This window comes from Polistes dominula, unplaced genomic scaffold (assembly GCF_049000335.1).
Source record: "Polistes dominula isolate Pdom_NZ unplaced genomic scaffold, Pdom_raw_medaka contig_19, whole genome shotgun sequence".
In the NCBI taxonomy this organism is placed as follows: domain Eukaryota; kingdom Metazoa; phylum Arthropoda; class Insecta; order Hymenoptera; family Vespidae; genus Polistes; species Polistes dominula.
In genome coordinates this window covers 1,054,575-1,072,607 of record NW_028301058.1, presented here as the reverse complement: position 1 = coordinate 1,072,607, position 18,033 = coordinate 1,054,575, and the positions used below count along the sequence as shown (strand labels likewise).

Below are 18,033 nucleotides of genomic sequence, written 5' to 3'. Positions count from 1 at the left end.
GAAAAGGGGAAAAAAGTAAGAGAAAAAAAATAGGGGAATCCCTGACCTGTACCAAGCTCGATTTCTACTCTAGGCTCGGGTCCGTTATTGATTCACATTTGCCCCAGGCTCTCTCAACCCTTCTGTTACTATTTCTCTTCTATTTTCTATCTCTCTCTCTCTCTCTCTTTCTCTCTCATTTTTTTTTATTCTCATTTCTATTTTTTATATCACTGTTGTTTCCAAAGTAGCGTTTGAAATTTATACATGAAAAACAATTGACCAATTAATGATAGATTAATTTCAGTAAAATAATCTCTATTGAATCTCATTTTATTGACGTTATTGTTAATTAATAATAATGAATAATAATTTCGATAAAGAATTGTTTGAAGAATCAAATAAAATGTTCGATGTTTTTTCATCAGAATTAAATGAGTTTAAAACTAAAAAAATACAAAGAAATAAAGAAACAAAAAATCAGATAAATAAATGGTAAAAGGGTTGTTTACAAACAAACCGTTTGAAATGTTTAAAAGTGTCTTGGTCAATGATCGTTAGTATAAAAAAAAAAAAAAAAAACACACACACCAAGTGCAAGGAGAACGACGAGATGCTATTTGAAATAACGAGTTGAGAATGTCATTGGTCTGGAATTTCTTGCTCGACGAGCTTGTGCCCGTTTCTTCTTCTTCTCTTTGCTTGAATCAAATATAATAAAAAAAAAAAAAAAACAACAACAACCATAACAACAACAACAACAACAACAACATACGAGAAGTAGAATGAGAAAAATAAAGATATAAATAAATCCATAAAGAGAAGATAAAAACAAAATGAGGAATGAAAGAAAGAAAGAGAGAAAGGAATGCAATTGTGAAAAATAAACAAACAAATCAATAAAAAAAAAGAAAGAAAGTAAAAAACAGAATGAGACAAACGTCAGAAGGAATTTATTATCTGCCGAGATGGAATTTCCGGATGACCATGCGCGACAACACCTTTCTTTCGATTTAAAAATAAAATAAATAAATAAAAAATAAGGAAAGAAACGTTAAGAAATTTTCTGCGTGTTTAAAGAGATAGCAGGTTTTATTTTACATTTGTAAACGATGAGGAGGAAAAGGGTGAGGAGAAGCAGGAGGAGGAGGAGGATAATGATGATGATGATGATGATTATGAGAATGATGAGAATGATCGTCGTCTTTAAAGCCTTTTTTATCCCTTTTACGATTAAACCTGTCATTAAATACACGTGTCGTGGTAACTGTCAACTTTTTTCTATTCTTTTTTTTTTATTTGTTTATTATTCTTCTTATTTATACGATCATAATTAAAATCATTTCTTGTTATTGTGATATTTATCAACCTAGATATATAATATATCTACACTATTAGTCAAAAGTTAGATATTATTTGATCGATTTTCGTTTCAAGTTTAATATATTAACCCTTTGGGTATATTTGACGAGTCAGACACGTCATCTGCTTACTTGGGTTAAGTTACGGTGGACGAGACTGACTCGTCATCTGAATTTAAGAAACTTATATATATATATATATATATATATATAAATATTTCTATTTTATTACATTTATAATATTAATTTATATTTAGTAATTGAAATGTTGTTGCAAAAATATATTTATATCATCGATATAAATATATTTCAAATAAAATGTGTACATATTACTTTTATATATTAATTCATATATAATTACAATAACAAATTAAATTCGTTATGTATAGATAAAAATTGTCAAATAATTCACAGTACTCAAGGGGTTAACAAAAAATTTTTTAAACGATCTCTGAATGTAGAAATTAATTTCAGAAATAATCAATATTTTCATATATTAATTAATTAATTAATTAATTAATTTTTTATTTCTATACCAAAAGATAATTCGAAGACAATTACTCGTTGATCTATAAACCAAATTTGTATTATAAAAAATTTGTAATAAAAAAAAATAGTAAACGTAAATCTTTGCCATCTTTGAAATTTGCATAATAATGTGAAACCTTTGATTGGTAGTTGTATAAATAAATAAAATAATGATTTAGAAAATATACACGACACGACGAGATGCCACGAATATGGAGATAAGAGTTGAGAGAGGAGAGAAAGTTAAACGGTGATTATGGTTGATGAGTACACCTGATCTATGGAATATCAAACGAGTACGAGTATGCGAACATGTCAGGTCGATATCGTTGACTTCAAACCACTAACTTAAACGTCAATGTAAATTATGTTTCGAATTTTCTATCGAGATTGATGATTATAAATCATGCATATAATATACAACAGTATACAAGATGTTTCAAAATAAACTATAATTTTACATTTTCAAATGTACTCAAATCAAAATTGCAATTGCAAATATTAGATCGTCCAGAAAATGTCTTCCTTTTTTTTTGGGTGATAAGTTAAATAATATTGCATTGCATAATATACTTTGTTATTGTATTTTAAATTATTCAAACTAAAAAATATTGTACTCGTAGAATTACTAAAAATAGTTGACTAGTAAATGTAATAATAACAAAACTAATAATATAATATTATTTAAATAATGCAAATTTATGCACATATTTATATGCAAATTTATATTATTATTAATATATTAAAAAAATAATATAAATAGTAATTAAATGTTACTATATATTAAATACAATACCAATTGCAATAATATATTTTCTATTGGAAATATTATTTACAAAAATATATATATATGTTATGAAATAATTAATAATTAATAGAATATAAAATATATTTACCAAATCCTAATTCAGGCCATGTTTCAACGATAGACCATGCAATTCCTGATACGTTCTTTTTAACTTTAAGAAGTTCGCATAAATCGATGCAACGTAAATTCTTTTCGACGACCACTGCAGTCCATGTTTCGTCGTCGTTGTAAAATCTTAGTTCTTCCTGGAAAAAAAAAAATAAATAAATAAATAAATAAAAATACAAAAATCCATGAATAAACTGACATTTAGTTTGTGTCAATAAAAAAAATCTGAATTAATTTTAACAACAATTCTTGTTTCTTTTCTATCACCAATTCGATTTGGCCTACTTTTCGTAATATATTTTTTACAATATTGCAATATCGTACAATTTAATAATATTAAAATATATTTTATATATCAGATAGGAATTAAAGAAAGAAAATATTTTATTTAGGAATTTATTTATTTATTTATTTTTTACCTGTTTTTCTTGATCCAAAACTTCTAATTCTTCAGTTTGACTATTGACCCTTCTTCGTGCTCTTTGCATCATTCTGCTGATTTCAAAAATCGTAGGTGCTGAACTGAGCCTTTCGTAGGTACTTTCCCTTGTTGTTGCAGATCGGCCACCGGTCGCTGTTGACCTGCTGTCGAGACAGGAACACATTTTTGGAAACCAATCTATCCAAGAGAGACAAATCAAAAGAAAAAAAAAACAAAATTCGAATTATTATATTTTGAAAACATTTGAAATATTACAATTTATAATCGTACGTAAATTTACGTACCAATATTTGATTGATTTAATGAAATCAGCGCGAATTATGCAATAATTCATTCCATTTATCGTCTACTACTACATTTAAATTATTAATAATAATAATTATTACATAGGTGTGTATTTGTATATGTGTTTGTATGTATTGATATGAGCATATATAAAAGTAAAAAAACAAAAATGATATTTCTAAGCAAAAATGAGCCTGTTGTTCTAGAAATTATTATACAACTTGGCTGTATATTATTAGCATGTAAAATTTCAACGTGTATTTTCGTATTTGCAAATGTTATTATTATTTAATACCATTTAAATGTTTATTTCGTTATCAATATAAAAAAAAAAATAAAAATTATAGAAATGTTGTCGATGCAAATACAAATTCGTTGAAAAAAATTCATTCGTCGTAATATGTTTTCAAATCCATATAAAAGATAATTGAAATAATTCGTTTAACATTTTTCCAAAATTATTTAATAAAATTCACACGCGTAGGATGTGTGTTATTAATAATAATAAAAATAATAATTACAATGTAAATACGAAGATATAATTAATTGAATTTTGTTTAAATCCGTTTGTTATTTGTTTGTGAAACCTCGCGTGAGATATCAAATTATTTGCAATTCTTGTTTTTTTTTTTTTTTGTAAATTATTTTTCAAAAACAAAACAAAAAATAAAATTACGGGAAGAATGTCTTTTTTATTTTATTTTATTTTTTTGTTGTTGTTATTGAAATTCCACGTGGAAGAGTATCGTCGATTATTTGCGTGTTGTGTTCCTCGTGTGTCTCGGTCTCGGTCTCGGTCTTGGTCTTGGTCTTGGTATTGAAATTAGTATTGGTATTGGTCTTGGTTATATATCGTGAGAGTACACGTTCACGTTCACGTTCACGTTCACGTTTACGTTTACTGACGACGAGACACGCGCGTCGGCCATCTCAAGGCGAACGAATGGCTCCTAATAAAGGCTCGTCTGCCTCGTATCCGGGGTTGTGAGCGTTCCTGTCGCGGTTCGCGATGGACCGTAAAAGAAAGAGAAAGAAAAACATAGGAAGAAAATGAAAGAATGAGAGAGAGAGAGAGAGAGAGAGAGAGAGAGAGATATACCTGCAACACGCATTCGATTCTTTCTAATTAATCAAATTAATTAACGCGTATTTCAACGATGTTTACGATTAATTTGCAACACGTTCAACAATCCCAATTGTTTATTTTTTTCCTGTCTTTTTTTATTTTTTCTTTACTTTATTTCTTGTTAATAATTGATAATAATCATTGTAATAATAAATCGTAATCTCATTTTTATCGTAGATATTTATTGTCAATTTTAAATTCAATTTTGATGATTATTGGACACACGCACAAACGCGTATGTGTTTTTCTCTCATATAAGATGACAAAACTATCTGTTATATTATTTCAATTAATTCATTTAACAATAATAAATATATACATATATTTTAAAGAAAAAAATACATAAATATTTTTGCCAATATTAAATTCCATTTTTACGATTATCAGAAACACACATACTCGTATGTGTTTGTAGGTTTCTCTTATCAAAGATGACAAAACTACCTGTTCTATCATTTCAATTAATTCATTTAACAATAATATATATATATATATATATATATATATATATATTCAATGAATAATAACAATTATAAATAATATATTTAACATTACTCTAACGAATATAATAAAAAAAAAAATATATAAAACCATACGAAAGAAATAAATCATTCAAAATCTAACAAAAATTATTATTGTAATTCATTATGAGAACTTGAAGCAAATAAGATGAAAACTATTCTGACAAAGATGATGTGAAAGAGACAGAGAAAAAAAAAAATAATAATAATAATAATAAAAGAAAGAGAAGAGAAGAGAAGAGAAGAGAAGAGAAGAGTGAAGTGAAGTGAAGAGAAGGATTGGTCGCATGGGCGCATTTCTGCGGCTAAGCGCATTCGATTTGCTCGCGTTAGCTCGGCGCCGACCGTTTCTATTTCGAGCCAACCACCTGTTTCCCTTTGCAATATGCAAGCCTTGCACAGACACACGCATACAACTCTATACACAATGAGAAAGAGAGAGATAACTTGAAGCGCATATTCTCTTACATATGCACGTTCAGCCTTTCACATAAACACACATACACACAACATTCATACACACATCCATATATACATCTTTAGATACATACATTCATACGTTCATACATTCATACATATATGCATACATGCATACATACACATACTAACAGACGCATATTAACAGACACATACTAACAGACGCATATTAACAGACACATACGTACGTATGTATGTGTCTGTACGTACATTATACGCAGGCATATGACACATACAACACATACAAAGAATCCGCAAACATCTTACACTTATACATCCTTTCTTTACGTGTCATCACTTCACTTTAACTTCACTTCACTTCAACTTTTACTTCAGCCTCATTTTTTGCTTATCTTCTTAGAGGACCGTGTCTTACCGGTTTGTTCGACAAAATGGTCGCTGGCTCTTGAACCGATGAGCAGCAACAGCAGCAAGTAAGTAAGTAAGTAAGTAAGTAAGTAAGTAAGTAAGTAAGTAAGTACCGTGTATATATTCTTTGAAGATAACCGCAAAAGATTGAATGAAAAAATCTTCAGACACAAAGTCTAAGAGAAAGAGAGACAGAGAGAGAGAAAGAGAGAGACAGAGAGAAAGATAGAATGATAAAACTATAAGTACATATATATATATAATATGTTAAAGTAGAAATGTTAATACATTGAAAAAAAAAAAAAAAGGAGAATATCAATTTGAAAATATTAACTTCAATATTTTTATTTTATATATTTTTATTATTTTTATTTTTTATTATCATCAGTATGGTAATAAATATACATATGGGATACTTTTGAGATGATTTTTATTTAATTAATTGTAATAAATTATCTCGTATAAACGTGGGATATCCTATAAAATGTGAAAGAATTTCTGTGAATTTCAACATTAAATGTTGATTTTAATCTTTAACGATTATTTATTTTTTTTTTAATTAAATTCAATGAAATTGTATGAGAAATTTTTGTTAAAGAATCGTCCAATTAATTTAAATAGTTTGAATACAAAATGAATATTTGTTTCGTGATTGTTTCTATTATTTAGAAAACGTTTGAAATCTTATCTAATTAATTAATACAAGATGATGATAATGAGAGACAACATTTTATACGAGTATAATATTAGAAATATTTCCTTTTTTTTGTTTTTTTCTTTTTTGTAATAAAAAAAAAAATAGAAAAATAAAAGAAAAAAGTTATAATACAGATAGTTGTAAATATAGATGTGAATATTGTAGAGATAAGAAAAGTAATATTGAAGATACAAACGAAAGTAGAATCTAAGAGAGAAGGAAACATAGAAATACCATTTGCCTTATCTTAAAAGTATAGTTGAAACATCCTGAGTGTCAAATAAATGGCTAACTAACGGACTAGAATCGTCCTTATCGAAAATGATCCCTCCCTCCCCCCACCCCTCCCCCATATTCTTTTACATTATCAAATACGTAAATAGTTTTAGAGTTTACGCCATTGCAAGAATTCTACAAATAAAATAAAAAGAATTATATATATATATATATTTATTATATTAATTAATAACAGTTATATAATAAATTAATAATAATTTTTATTAATAATATACTATAAATATTTAATTATTATAATATTATAAATTAATTTATGATAATAATTATTATTATATTATTTAATTAATATATTATATATTATATTTTTATAGATATATACAATGTTATATAGGGTGGCAACAAAATGTCCTATCGTTAGGTCAACTAAAATTTCGATTCTATGTTTGATTCGATTTATAAATTAAAATTTATATTTTTATTTATTATATTTCTATATATATATGCTACGAAACTCTACACGTTAGGAAAATAACCATAATCATATACGTGTTATATTCGTACAATTATGGTGTAATTAAGATTATCTCAAAAGGGAATTATTTTACTCGTATGTTTTTATTTTTATTTTTATTTTTTTTTATTTTGTTTGTTTGTTTTTAACATAGTAAAAAGAACGTTTCAACGTTTTTAATGTGATCGTAAATTATATACGAATGGGGGTTCTTTATTTCTTCTAAATGTCTTTTTGTTGTTGTTGTTGTAGTTGTTGTTGTTACGAAATAAAAAAATAACATTGTAGAAATGGAGGAAAACAAATATAGGGAAAATTCCAAGATAAAAAAAAAGAAAAGATAGTTCCATTTTGTAAGAGGAAAGAAAAATGGAAATAAAATGAGAGGGAAGGGAAGAAAAAGAATGGGAAGAGATAAAAGGGTCAAAATTTATCTTACAATCGTTGTTATATAAACGTAAGATGGGACACAAGAGAAAGGAAAGGTTATATAAAAAGAATTGTTAGGGTAAAAGGAATGTGGAGAAGGGATGAGAAGAAGAGATGAGAAGAAGGGATGAGAAGGGAATATCATGAAGAAGAACGACGCAATTTTAGGGCATTGGTAGCTCAGAGAGTTTTGCCTTGAACCAACGTACGAAAAAACTCGTAAGAAACAAAAAGAATAAGAAAACCAGAAACAAATAGAAAGAGAGAGACAGAGAGAGAGAGAGAGAGAAGAAGATAAAAAATATTCTGGTAAGGAGGGGGAAAGAAAGAGAGAGATGAGAAAAAGGGAAAGGGTAGTAGTACATACTTAGAAAGATGATAGAAGGGTGAAAAGTACGAGAATGAGAAGAAGAAGAGAGAGAAAGAGAGAGACAGAAGGAATTAGAATGAGAGATCTTATCTGTGAAAGAGGGAGAAAGAATTAGAATGAAAGGATTTATATGTATTGTATATATGTATACTAGGGGTGCCCCGCCATGCGTTGCTGTGGCTCACAATCAGTCGGATACACACGTCTTTAAGTCAACAAATTATCTTATACCGATTATAAATTGAGATATAAACTATTCTATCTTTCAAGTTGGATGAAACTGCACAGAGTGTGAAAAATTTGATTAAAATCGTTTCAGTAGTTTAGGAGTCCATTGCGGACAAACAACGTGACACGTAATAAGGGGTGATAGAAAAGAGAAAAGAAGAATAGTTCTAAAAAGTGTGACTGAATGAATGAATGAGTGAATGAATTAGAGAGAGAAAATAAGTAAAAATGCATAAACAAAAGTGTGAGAAAAAGGGAGAAAAGGGAGAGTGTGTATGTGTGTGTGAACATATGTAAGTGTTTAAAGATAGAATGGCTGAGAAAATGTGTAAGATAGAAATAATAAGAAAGAATGAAAGTGGAAAAGGATAGAAAGATAAAATGATAGAAAATAAAAGAAAATAAGAAGAAGGGTGAGGCAGGGAGGGAGGGAGGGGGGGGGTGGAGACTGTAAGAAAAAGAAGGAGGGTAAATTTCGAAGGTAAATCTCATCTTTTACATTTATTTTCTGGTACCTCGTAAAAATTTAGCACCGATAATTAGGGGACGAACGATATGCATACACGAACGTACCTTTAATACTTAATTTCGAATCGGTTCGTATATATATAAGGTGCATCAAAGAAAACGATGTAAAAAAAAAAAAACCAAACCAAAAAAAAAGGGAAATAAAATGACGATGTGAAAGAGAGCACGAAGAAAAGAGACTACTTTGTAAGCTCCGTTCACAATAATTTCGTAATAGCTGTAATGTTACGATCCTTACTTAGTTTAAAGTGTGTATGTAATGTGGTTGAGTGTGTTACCTGCAGTATATGCAGCTGCATCAAACTTAACGATAATATTATTTGCATCGTCATTCATTTATAAAGGTTGAGGATTACTATTAAATCGATTTTCTCTCTTCTTCTTCTCTCTCTCTCTCTCTCTCTCTCTCTCTCTCTTTCTCTTTTTTTTAATAATAATTATTAACCAATTAACTGATGGTATTAAGTGGTGGTTCGTTTTGAAAGTACGCGCACATCATTGTGTATCGTGAAAATCGACTTACAATGTTGTGATTTAAATTGGTTTATTTATGAAGATGAAATGAATTAAAAATAACATTAATCAAATATTAATTATTTACAAATCTTGAATTTTTTTCTTTTTTATTAAAAAAAAAAAAAATTGCAATTTAAAAATAGCAAATGTTCCTTATTTTTTTTATACGTCAGGAATATACTCGTTAAAGTCAGTTAAATGGTTTTATTAATAATTATTCGAATTTCTTTGTATTTATCTTGAAATTTTGATAATATGTTTTGTTTTGTTTTGTTTTCTTTTATAAAAATTAAATCAAATAGAAATTAAATTCCATATAAAAATTATTTCAAGATTATAATCTTATCTTTTTGAATTCTTTTTTTTTTTTTATTAACAAAATATTATAAAAATATTTTTAACTCCAAACTCCTCGAAACTTTTCAATTCACTTTCGTGTACTTTCCAACCATTCAAAGTACAAAATAAAAATAAAAATGAAAGATAAAGAGAGAAAAGAGTGTGTGTGTATATATATATATATATATATATATATATATATGTGTGTGTGTGTGTGTGTTACTAGGAAGAAGAGATATTTCTGTATACTAAATTCACGTTAACGAGGTCAGTCAGTCTCCCGGGTGAGACGAGACACACACACACACACACACAGATAAAATAAAACCTTTATTATTCGGTTTAGGTCAAACCAACCAATCTCTCTCTCTCTCTCTCTCTCTCTCTCTCTCTCTCTCTCTCTTTCTCTCTCTGCTTTGCTTCTCGCAGAATCACAGAAATAGAAACTCACCAAAACGAGCGAAGTGCATATTCGAATGCGTTTTACTAGCTCGAAATACCCCCCACTCTTTTACCTCCCTCCCACTTTTCTCTTCTCGTCACCTCCTCACATATTTCTCCTCACATATTTCTCCTCCTTCTTCTCCTCCCTTTTTTTTTTATCATGTGAGGTTTTGCAAAACGTGTTAAGTGAATTAGTTGTCAAGAGAGATATTCTGAGACCTTTCCAAGTGAAAAGAAATATACGTAAGAGTAAGAATGACGAATCGTTTGTTATGACGTTTTAAATGACGACAAGTCTTGGTTCTTTTTTTTTTTTTTTTTTTTTTTTTTGTATACAACAAACATAAATCTTTCTACCTTTCATGAGAATCCAATCAAATTTTACTAAAATAGATTATAATAAATAAATGTTGGATATTGTAATGACATATGTGATCATAATTATTGTATAAAAGTGGTTTAAGTTAAAATTAAAAAAAAAAAATAAAACAAAATGATTTTTAATAAAACACATTTAATTTAATGTAAATAATTTTTACAATATTGTCAAAAATGAATTGAATTGGTATTTGTTATTTCAATATTGTATAGAATTCATATAGTGTTCAAGTATAAATCTTGAAATATCTCAAAACAAGAGATATATGATTTAGATTACTTTCATAATTATGGGCACATATGAATGATTAGTGTTTTGTTATAAATGTTACGTAAAAATAGAAGACTTTAAATATTAATAATAATAATATAATATTTGTGATATTAATTATGTAATGAAAATGACTATAGAAAAAAAATTGATGTCATAGTAATTTTTTTGTCTAATTTAATATAATTGGTCGATAATACAAATTAATACAAATTACGGAAAGAGTAATTAAACATTGAAAAAAAAAAAAAAAAAAAACTAAAATGTAAAGAATATAATTAAAAAAAAAAAAAATGTTACGTAAAATGTTAAATAAAATTATAGTTGAAGAAGAATAAAAAACAAGTAGAGTTATTAATTATATATTAGAGTGTTTCCATAATCAATAATTAATTATTTAGTAAAAAAAATTAGAAATACAAACGACAAATTAGAAATAAACAAATATAGTAGAATAAAATTCTAGTAGAATAAAATTATATTATAGTTAAAGAAGAATAGAAAACAAGGAGTATTTTTATCGTATGTTACAGTGTTTTTATAATCAATAATTAATTATTTAGTAAAACATTAGAAATACAAACAACAAATTAAAAAATAATCAAACAAATAATGAATAATTGAAATATAGTAGAATATTTATTATTTATCAATCTTCCTTTATTTTATTTTTTTTTTCAATATCAAAAAACACCTTGGCATTCTTTTTATTATCAACTATTTAATTACAAAAAAAGAAAAAATACGCAATGAACTAAATTTCAAACGTCCTATCTGAAAATATTTCCATACGTAAAACACACTTGATTATCTGACAAAAAAAAGAAGTAAATCACACACACATACACACATTTTTGTTTTATATTATAACATTTCATATACATATACACTTTTTTATAATACATCAAAAAAAGAAAAAAGATGTATAAGTATAATAAATAACTCCTTGTTACCTTGATAGTGTTCATAAGACATGTTTTATAAAGATGCATCAATCTTATTTTCAATCGATTTTGCTTGATCGAACAAATTACCTATCGAACTATCGATCGATCGATCGATCGATAAATCGTTAAATCGTTTATCGTTCGATTCCATGAACATTTCATGGTTAGATGTCCTGTTCTAACATAAGTGACATCAACAAGAAAAAAAAAAAACAAAGTCTTAAGAAAAACGATTGGGTCGATAACGGAAGAAAACCAACGCTTTTAATGCCAGGAAGTTGCTAACCCTCTCTCTCTCTCTCTCTCTCTCTCTCTCTCTATCTATCTATCTATCTATCTATCTATCTATCTATCTTTCTCTCTGTGTTTGACTTATAGATTGCTATAGTAGATTAAATGGCTAATGGCGAGAGTATAAGTAGAAAACCTAACTGTATTATCTGTACATACAACGTACTCACTACTCAGACTGTACAAATTTTGCAAATATGTTTTTTTTTTTCAATTTTAAAAATCAAACGAATTATAAATAATTTTTAGAAATTTTTTATTTGAAACTATGTAAATGGATATTAATTTTTTTTTTTTTTTTATATTTATTAATTAAACTTTGCTTACCACAGATTTGGTCCAAAAGATGCAGACCTTGTTTTGCAACTTGAGTCATTTTTCTCAATTGTATTCAACTTTGGTAATTTTCTTAAACATATTTCAATTTAATTTAAAACTATAAAATCTATTATAGTCTTTCTAAGTAAGTATTAAAGAAGTGTTTAAAAAAATTTGGAAGTAAATCTATGCCATAGTTTTTTGTTTATAACAATTTTTTGGTAAACGTGTTACCCCAGAAAGAATGGTTAGCAAAGATTAATTTAAAATTAAATAATAATTATTAATTTTATTAAATATAATTAATATTATATAATATATATATATATATATATATATATATATATATATATATATATATATAAATTAATTAAATAAATATTGTTTACTATTATTAGAAATAATAGAATTCTAATTTTTGAATAAACTATTATTTCGATTCACTTTTAATACAAAAATTAAATGAATTAATTGAAATATTTCAATTTCATTATAATTATAATTTAATTTATACTTAAATAACAATATTAAATTTTATATTATAAATAATAATTTTTAATATTTGTTACATTATTATTGTTTTTTTTATTTATTTAAATAATATTCGTTGTTGTTAGGATACACACGAGAGATAATTTTGTTGTCAATTAAACGTCATTCCTTTTCTTACATATATTCATATATATATATATATATAAAAATGTGTTCATAGTCATGCAAATTACTTACATAATAACGACAATAATAATAATAAATAATAATAATAATAATAATTCGTCAAGGGAAAAAGACAACACAATGCTAACTTCAATTATATTATTTTTCTTAGTCAATCATGAACGTGAATATCATTGAAATCGTTCGCAAAAATAAAACCGCAAATAAGACGAATGGATCACGAGAGAGCCAACCAACAACGCAAAGAACGAACCCACGCAACCTCGATCGAAAAGCCTTGGCCTACTCGTACCTATATACAACAGTCGCCATTTTGCCTCATTTTCTTAATTTTCTTCTCTCCCTTTCTCCTCTCTTCTTCTTCTTCTTCTTCTTCTTCTTCTTCTTCTTCTTTTTCTTCTTCTTCTACTACTATTACTTTTTCTACTTATACTTGTACTTTTACTTCTTTTTTTTTCTTTTTTGCTACATTCTACGTTGGTCGTGTGTTACTTCATCAACAAAATGATATTTAATAACGTTTCTAAATTATTAAGTACTATTATTATTATTATTATTATTAAATTTATGTTAACGTCAGATTTATTTTTAATGTCATTTTTTATTTTTTTTAACACTTTGACTGCTACATACACACATGTATATATTTTTGTATTACATATACACCTTTCGATATATATTGTTATTTTTATTTTTATTTTTATTTTTATTAAAATATATAAAAAGATAGAGATAAAACATTATGTAAAGGATGAAAAATAAAAAATAAAATAGAAAGATAAACCTAAACGTGTGTAGATCGATATGAGACCACATCGGTGGCAGGTGGTTGAACGTAAGCTCTGAGCTTACCGAAGCTTTGTTGTGAACTATCCTTTAACATCCACACTGAATCTCTCTATACGTCCTTTTTTTTTGTTTTATACTTTTACTTTTTTTTCTACGCTTGTTAAATAACCAATTAAATTCTATTACTGACCATAAGTTGGGTTTGTCATAAATAAAAAAAAAAATAAAAAAAAAGCATCATAAAATTAATTTCAATTCATTGTTTGATTTATCACATCAATTTTAAACATTTCCAAATTATTTGTACACAAAGTTAATAGAAATGTATGATTAAAAATATTCTAATTTAATTATATTATTATAATTTTATTTGTTTAATTTATAAACATTTAAGAGAACAATTTATCAATAATCATTCAATTCATGTGATACTTTTTTCAAATTATTTTTCGACAAAATCTAATGAAGAAATATCATAGTTGAAAATATGTTGTTTGTCCGCAATGGACTCCTAAACTACTGAACGAATTTGAATAAAATTGTGCACACTGTGTGCAGTTGCATCCAACTTGAAAGATAGGATAGTTTATTTTATCTTAATATATATAAATTACGTGTCACATTGTTTGTCGGCAATAGACTTCCAAACTACTAAACCGATTTGAATAAAATTTTGCACACTGTGTGCAGTTGCATCCAACTTGAAAGATAGGATAGTTTATATCATTCTAATAGATGGCGGTATAAGATAATTCGTTGACTTAAAGAGACTGTGTGTATCGGACTGATTGTGGGACACCCCTAATATTAATAAAAATAAAAAATAAAAACTTCTTCAATAGATTTGTATTCTTATCATCAACAACATGTTGTTGTACTTGGTTAGTTATCAGCTTATTTTCATTTATGATGAAAGATGTCTAACTAATTATTATAAGTATAAGGGCTGCTTTTAATAATGCACCCTTATTCCCTATTACCAAGTACGAACCATTCGTGCGAAGTTTATTTTAAGAGGATAAAAGACGATGACAAAGACGAAGGAATCATTCAGGTGTGGGAAGAGAAGAAAAGCTTATGTCACACAATAATCCTATTCGCGACCCTAATTACGTGACACGTACAAAACCACGAAAAGGTTGTTTTTTTTAATTTTTTTAACCAACCATTTCACCAAAGGATATTTTAAAACCTTCACTTTCAAAAGGTTATTACTCGATATATAAAAATAAAAAAGTGAAGTTCATTAAAAATATTTACTTTCTTTTTTATCATTAAACTTTTACACACAAAAAAGTTTATTTTATTTTTTTTTTTTTTAATTAATTATTAACCACAAACATCCATTTTAAATTTGTAATTTAAAATTTTGATTTTTATCTTTTAAATTATTTTTAACGAGTGTATTATTAAGTTGGCAATTAAATTATTGCTAAGTTTAACAAACCATCTATCGGCAAAATCCGCAATCACTTAGCAAACCTAATAGAATATTTTTTTGTATAACATGATGAGTTTATTGGACAATTGTTTGTTATTAAAAAATGTTTATTTTAATATAAAAAAAAATTGAAATACAAAATGACAAGGAAAGGAATAAATGTTTTGTAGGGTTGACAAGGTTTTCAACTTTCTGTCTCTCTCTCTCTCTCTCTCTCTCTCTTTCTCTCTGTTTATGTGGAGAAGCAACGAAAGTTAACAAACGATACGCGCTCCTAAACCCTTCATTAAAACAAGTGACTTCCTTGATAGGCTTCGTTGGCAGTTCCTATTTTGTGGTTGATCCCTTTGAAAGTACCTAGATGATAGGTACTTCATTTTAGTTAACAATCCTAGTTGTAAATTAAACAACGAATCTCATAAGTCTTTTGTAGAATACCTTTGTCGTCATTGTCAAAATTAGAATAATGAAGAAGTACTGAAAATGCCATGAAAACGTTTAAAACAATTTAATTATTACATAATTTATATATATGTATATACTATGGGGTGCCCCGCCACGCATTGCTGTGGCTCACAATCAGTCCGATACACAATAAAATAATATTGCGAATTATTTGTTTATTATTAACTATCCTATCTCTCAAGTAGGATAAAACTGCACACAATGTGGCAAATTTTATCAAAATCGGTTCAGTTATTTAGGAGTACATTGCGGACAAACAACGTGACACGTAATTTATATATACTAGGAAGATATATATTGGGATCTCTAGCACTTGAATACGCTATCTAGTGGCTAAATTCAAAATTAGAGTAGATAAGTCGAATTGCTACGCCACTCCCCTTACCAGAGATCCCAATATATATAAATTCAATGTCACAATGTTTGTCCACTAATAATTCAGAAATTACTTAACCGATTTTGATGAAATTTTATTTATATGGTGTGATTTGTTTCAATTTAGTACATAGGATAGTTTTTACCGCGTTTATTTTGTATTTTTTATCGTTAATTATAAAGATTTATTTTGTTAGAAATTATGTAGGCTTTTAGGTACTGTACAATTTCAGTAGGTGGCACTACAATTCAATTTACATTCAACATAACTTTACTTTTTATTATTTTATATTGTTATAATTTATTTAAATAGTTAATAGTTAGTAATTAAATGTGTGGGGAATATTTTATATATAGGGTGTCGTAAATAAATGTATTCATGATTTTTTTTAAGTACTTACGATAACCTAAAGAAAAAAAAAATACTTTAAACAAAAAATGAACTGTTTTTGATTGACTATACATTGCAATAAAATGAGATTTACAATATTTTCCATTTATATTTATGTATATATTTTAATATTAATAATTTTAATTATTAATAAAAAAAGAATTATTAATTCTCTCTTTCTCTCTCTTTCTCTCTCTCTCTTATCGTAATAGGAAAATGGTAACCAGCAAAGTGTGATATCAATAAAATGATAAGTTAAGTTTCAAATGTTTACATTTGTTATTCTAGGTCAGTGTTTGTAAAATTGTCTATCATTGATTCTAAAAACAAAGTTAGACGTCTAAAAATCCATATATAAACTTGCATCACATTGTACAATACAAACACACACTCACACATACACATACACATACACATACAAATGTAGACAAAGATAGACAAAGTTAGTTAGATAGATAGATAGACAGACAGGCAGACATATAAACCTATTTTAAAGATATGTAATTTATAAAAGAAGTTATCTATAATTAAACATTTTCAATGTAATTATGGCAAAGGAAAGAGACGAACTTTGAATTCTAGACGACTATCATCTCTAAAAACTTCAACTTTGATAGCTCTCATGAAAATGAATGAATGATATGATAAAATAAAATAAAATTAAAAAAACAAAGAAAAAAAGAGAAAAAAGAAAGTACGTATGTGTATGTGTATGTGTTAAGTTGGATCATAGCCAGGGAAATTAATTTCACGGAAATTCAAAGTTATACCTTAAACTATTATTATTATTATTATTATTATTATTATTATTATTATTATTATTAGGAAATTTTTGGCAAGTATTGTACGTATTATAGAAATGTATTAGTGTAACATTTGGATATATTAATTATTTATAAAAATTAAATTGTAAATTTAGAAAATTTTCATTCATATTTTAATTATATAAAATAAATTTATTATTTATTTTATATTTTAGTATAATAATATTATATAATTTATCGAATATTTAAATATTTCATTAATTTTATTATATACTTTATGTAAAATATAGTATAAAAAAATGAAAAAATTTATAAATTAAATATTTATAAATTAGATTATCTAAATTTATTAATTTTTATTATATTCTAAATAATTATTTACACAAATAATTACTTTTAAAATATATTATATAGTATTTTATATATATTACTATAATATAGTATAATATATAATATTATAATATATTATATTAAATTTTAATATAATTATATTATAATATATAGTATTATAATATATTATATTATATTTTAATATAATTATATTATAATATTATAATATTTAATTTTACTATACATTTATATTAATTATATATTTTTTAATTATATTATATATTATAATATT

The 18,033-nt window shown here is 26.0% G+C and overlaps 2 protein-coding genes across 16 annotated transcripts in view; one reads left to right on the top strand and one right to left on the bottom strand.

Moving 5' to 3' along the window:
• The window catches only part of LOC107068855 (growth factor receptor-bound protein 14), a 364,319-nt gene that overhangs the window by 252,697 nt on the left and 93,589 nt on the right, over window positions 1-18,033 (bottom strand). For all 12 annotated transcript variants that reach the window (XM_089175882.1, XM_089175883.1, XM_089175886.1 and 9 more), the window contains 2 exons: window positions 3,204-3,403; window positions 2,765-2,921 (listed from right to left, as the gene is read on the bottom strand). In XM_089175882.1, coding sequence (XP_089032008.1) covers window positions 2,765-2,921; window positions 3,204-3,403 — 357 coding nt within the window. The remainder of the gene's footprint in view (window positions 1-2,764; window positions 2,922-3,203; window positions 3,404-18,033) is intronic.
• Window positions 1-18,033, top strand: part of LOC107068857 (uncharacterized) — a 61,804-nt gene that overhangs the window by 10,423 nt on the left and 33,348 nt on the right. The window contains exon 1 of one of the 4 annotated variants that reach the window (XR_016177730.1): window positions 5,147-6,069. The exons of the other annotated variants lie outside the window; for them this stretch is intronic. The gene's annotated coding sequence lies outside the window, so the exon portion shown is untranslated. Of the gene's footprint in view, window positions 1-5,146; window positions 6,070-18,033 lie in introns of those variants that run through there. 4 annotated transcript variants of the gene reach the window in all.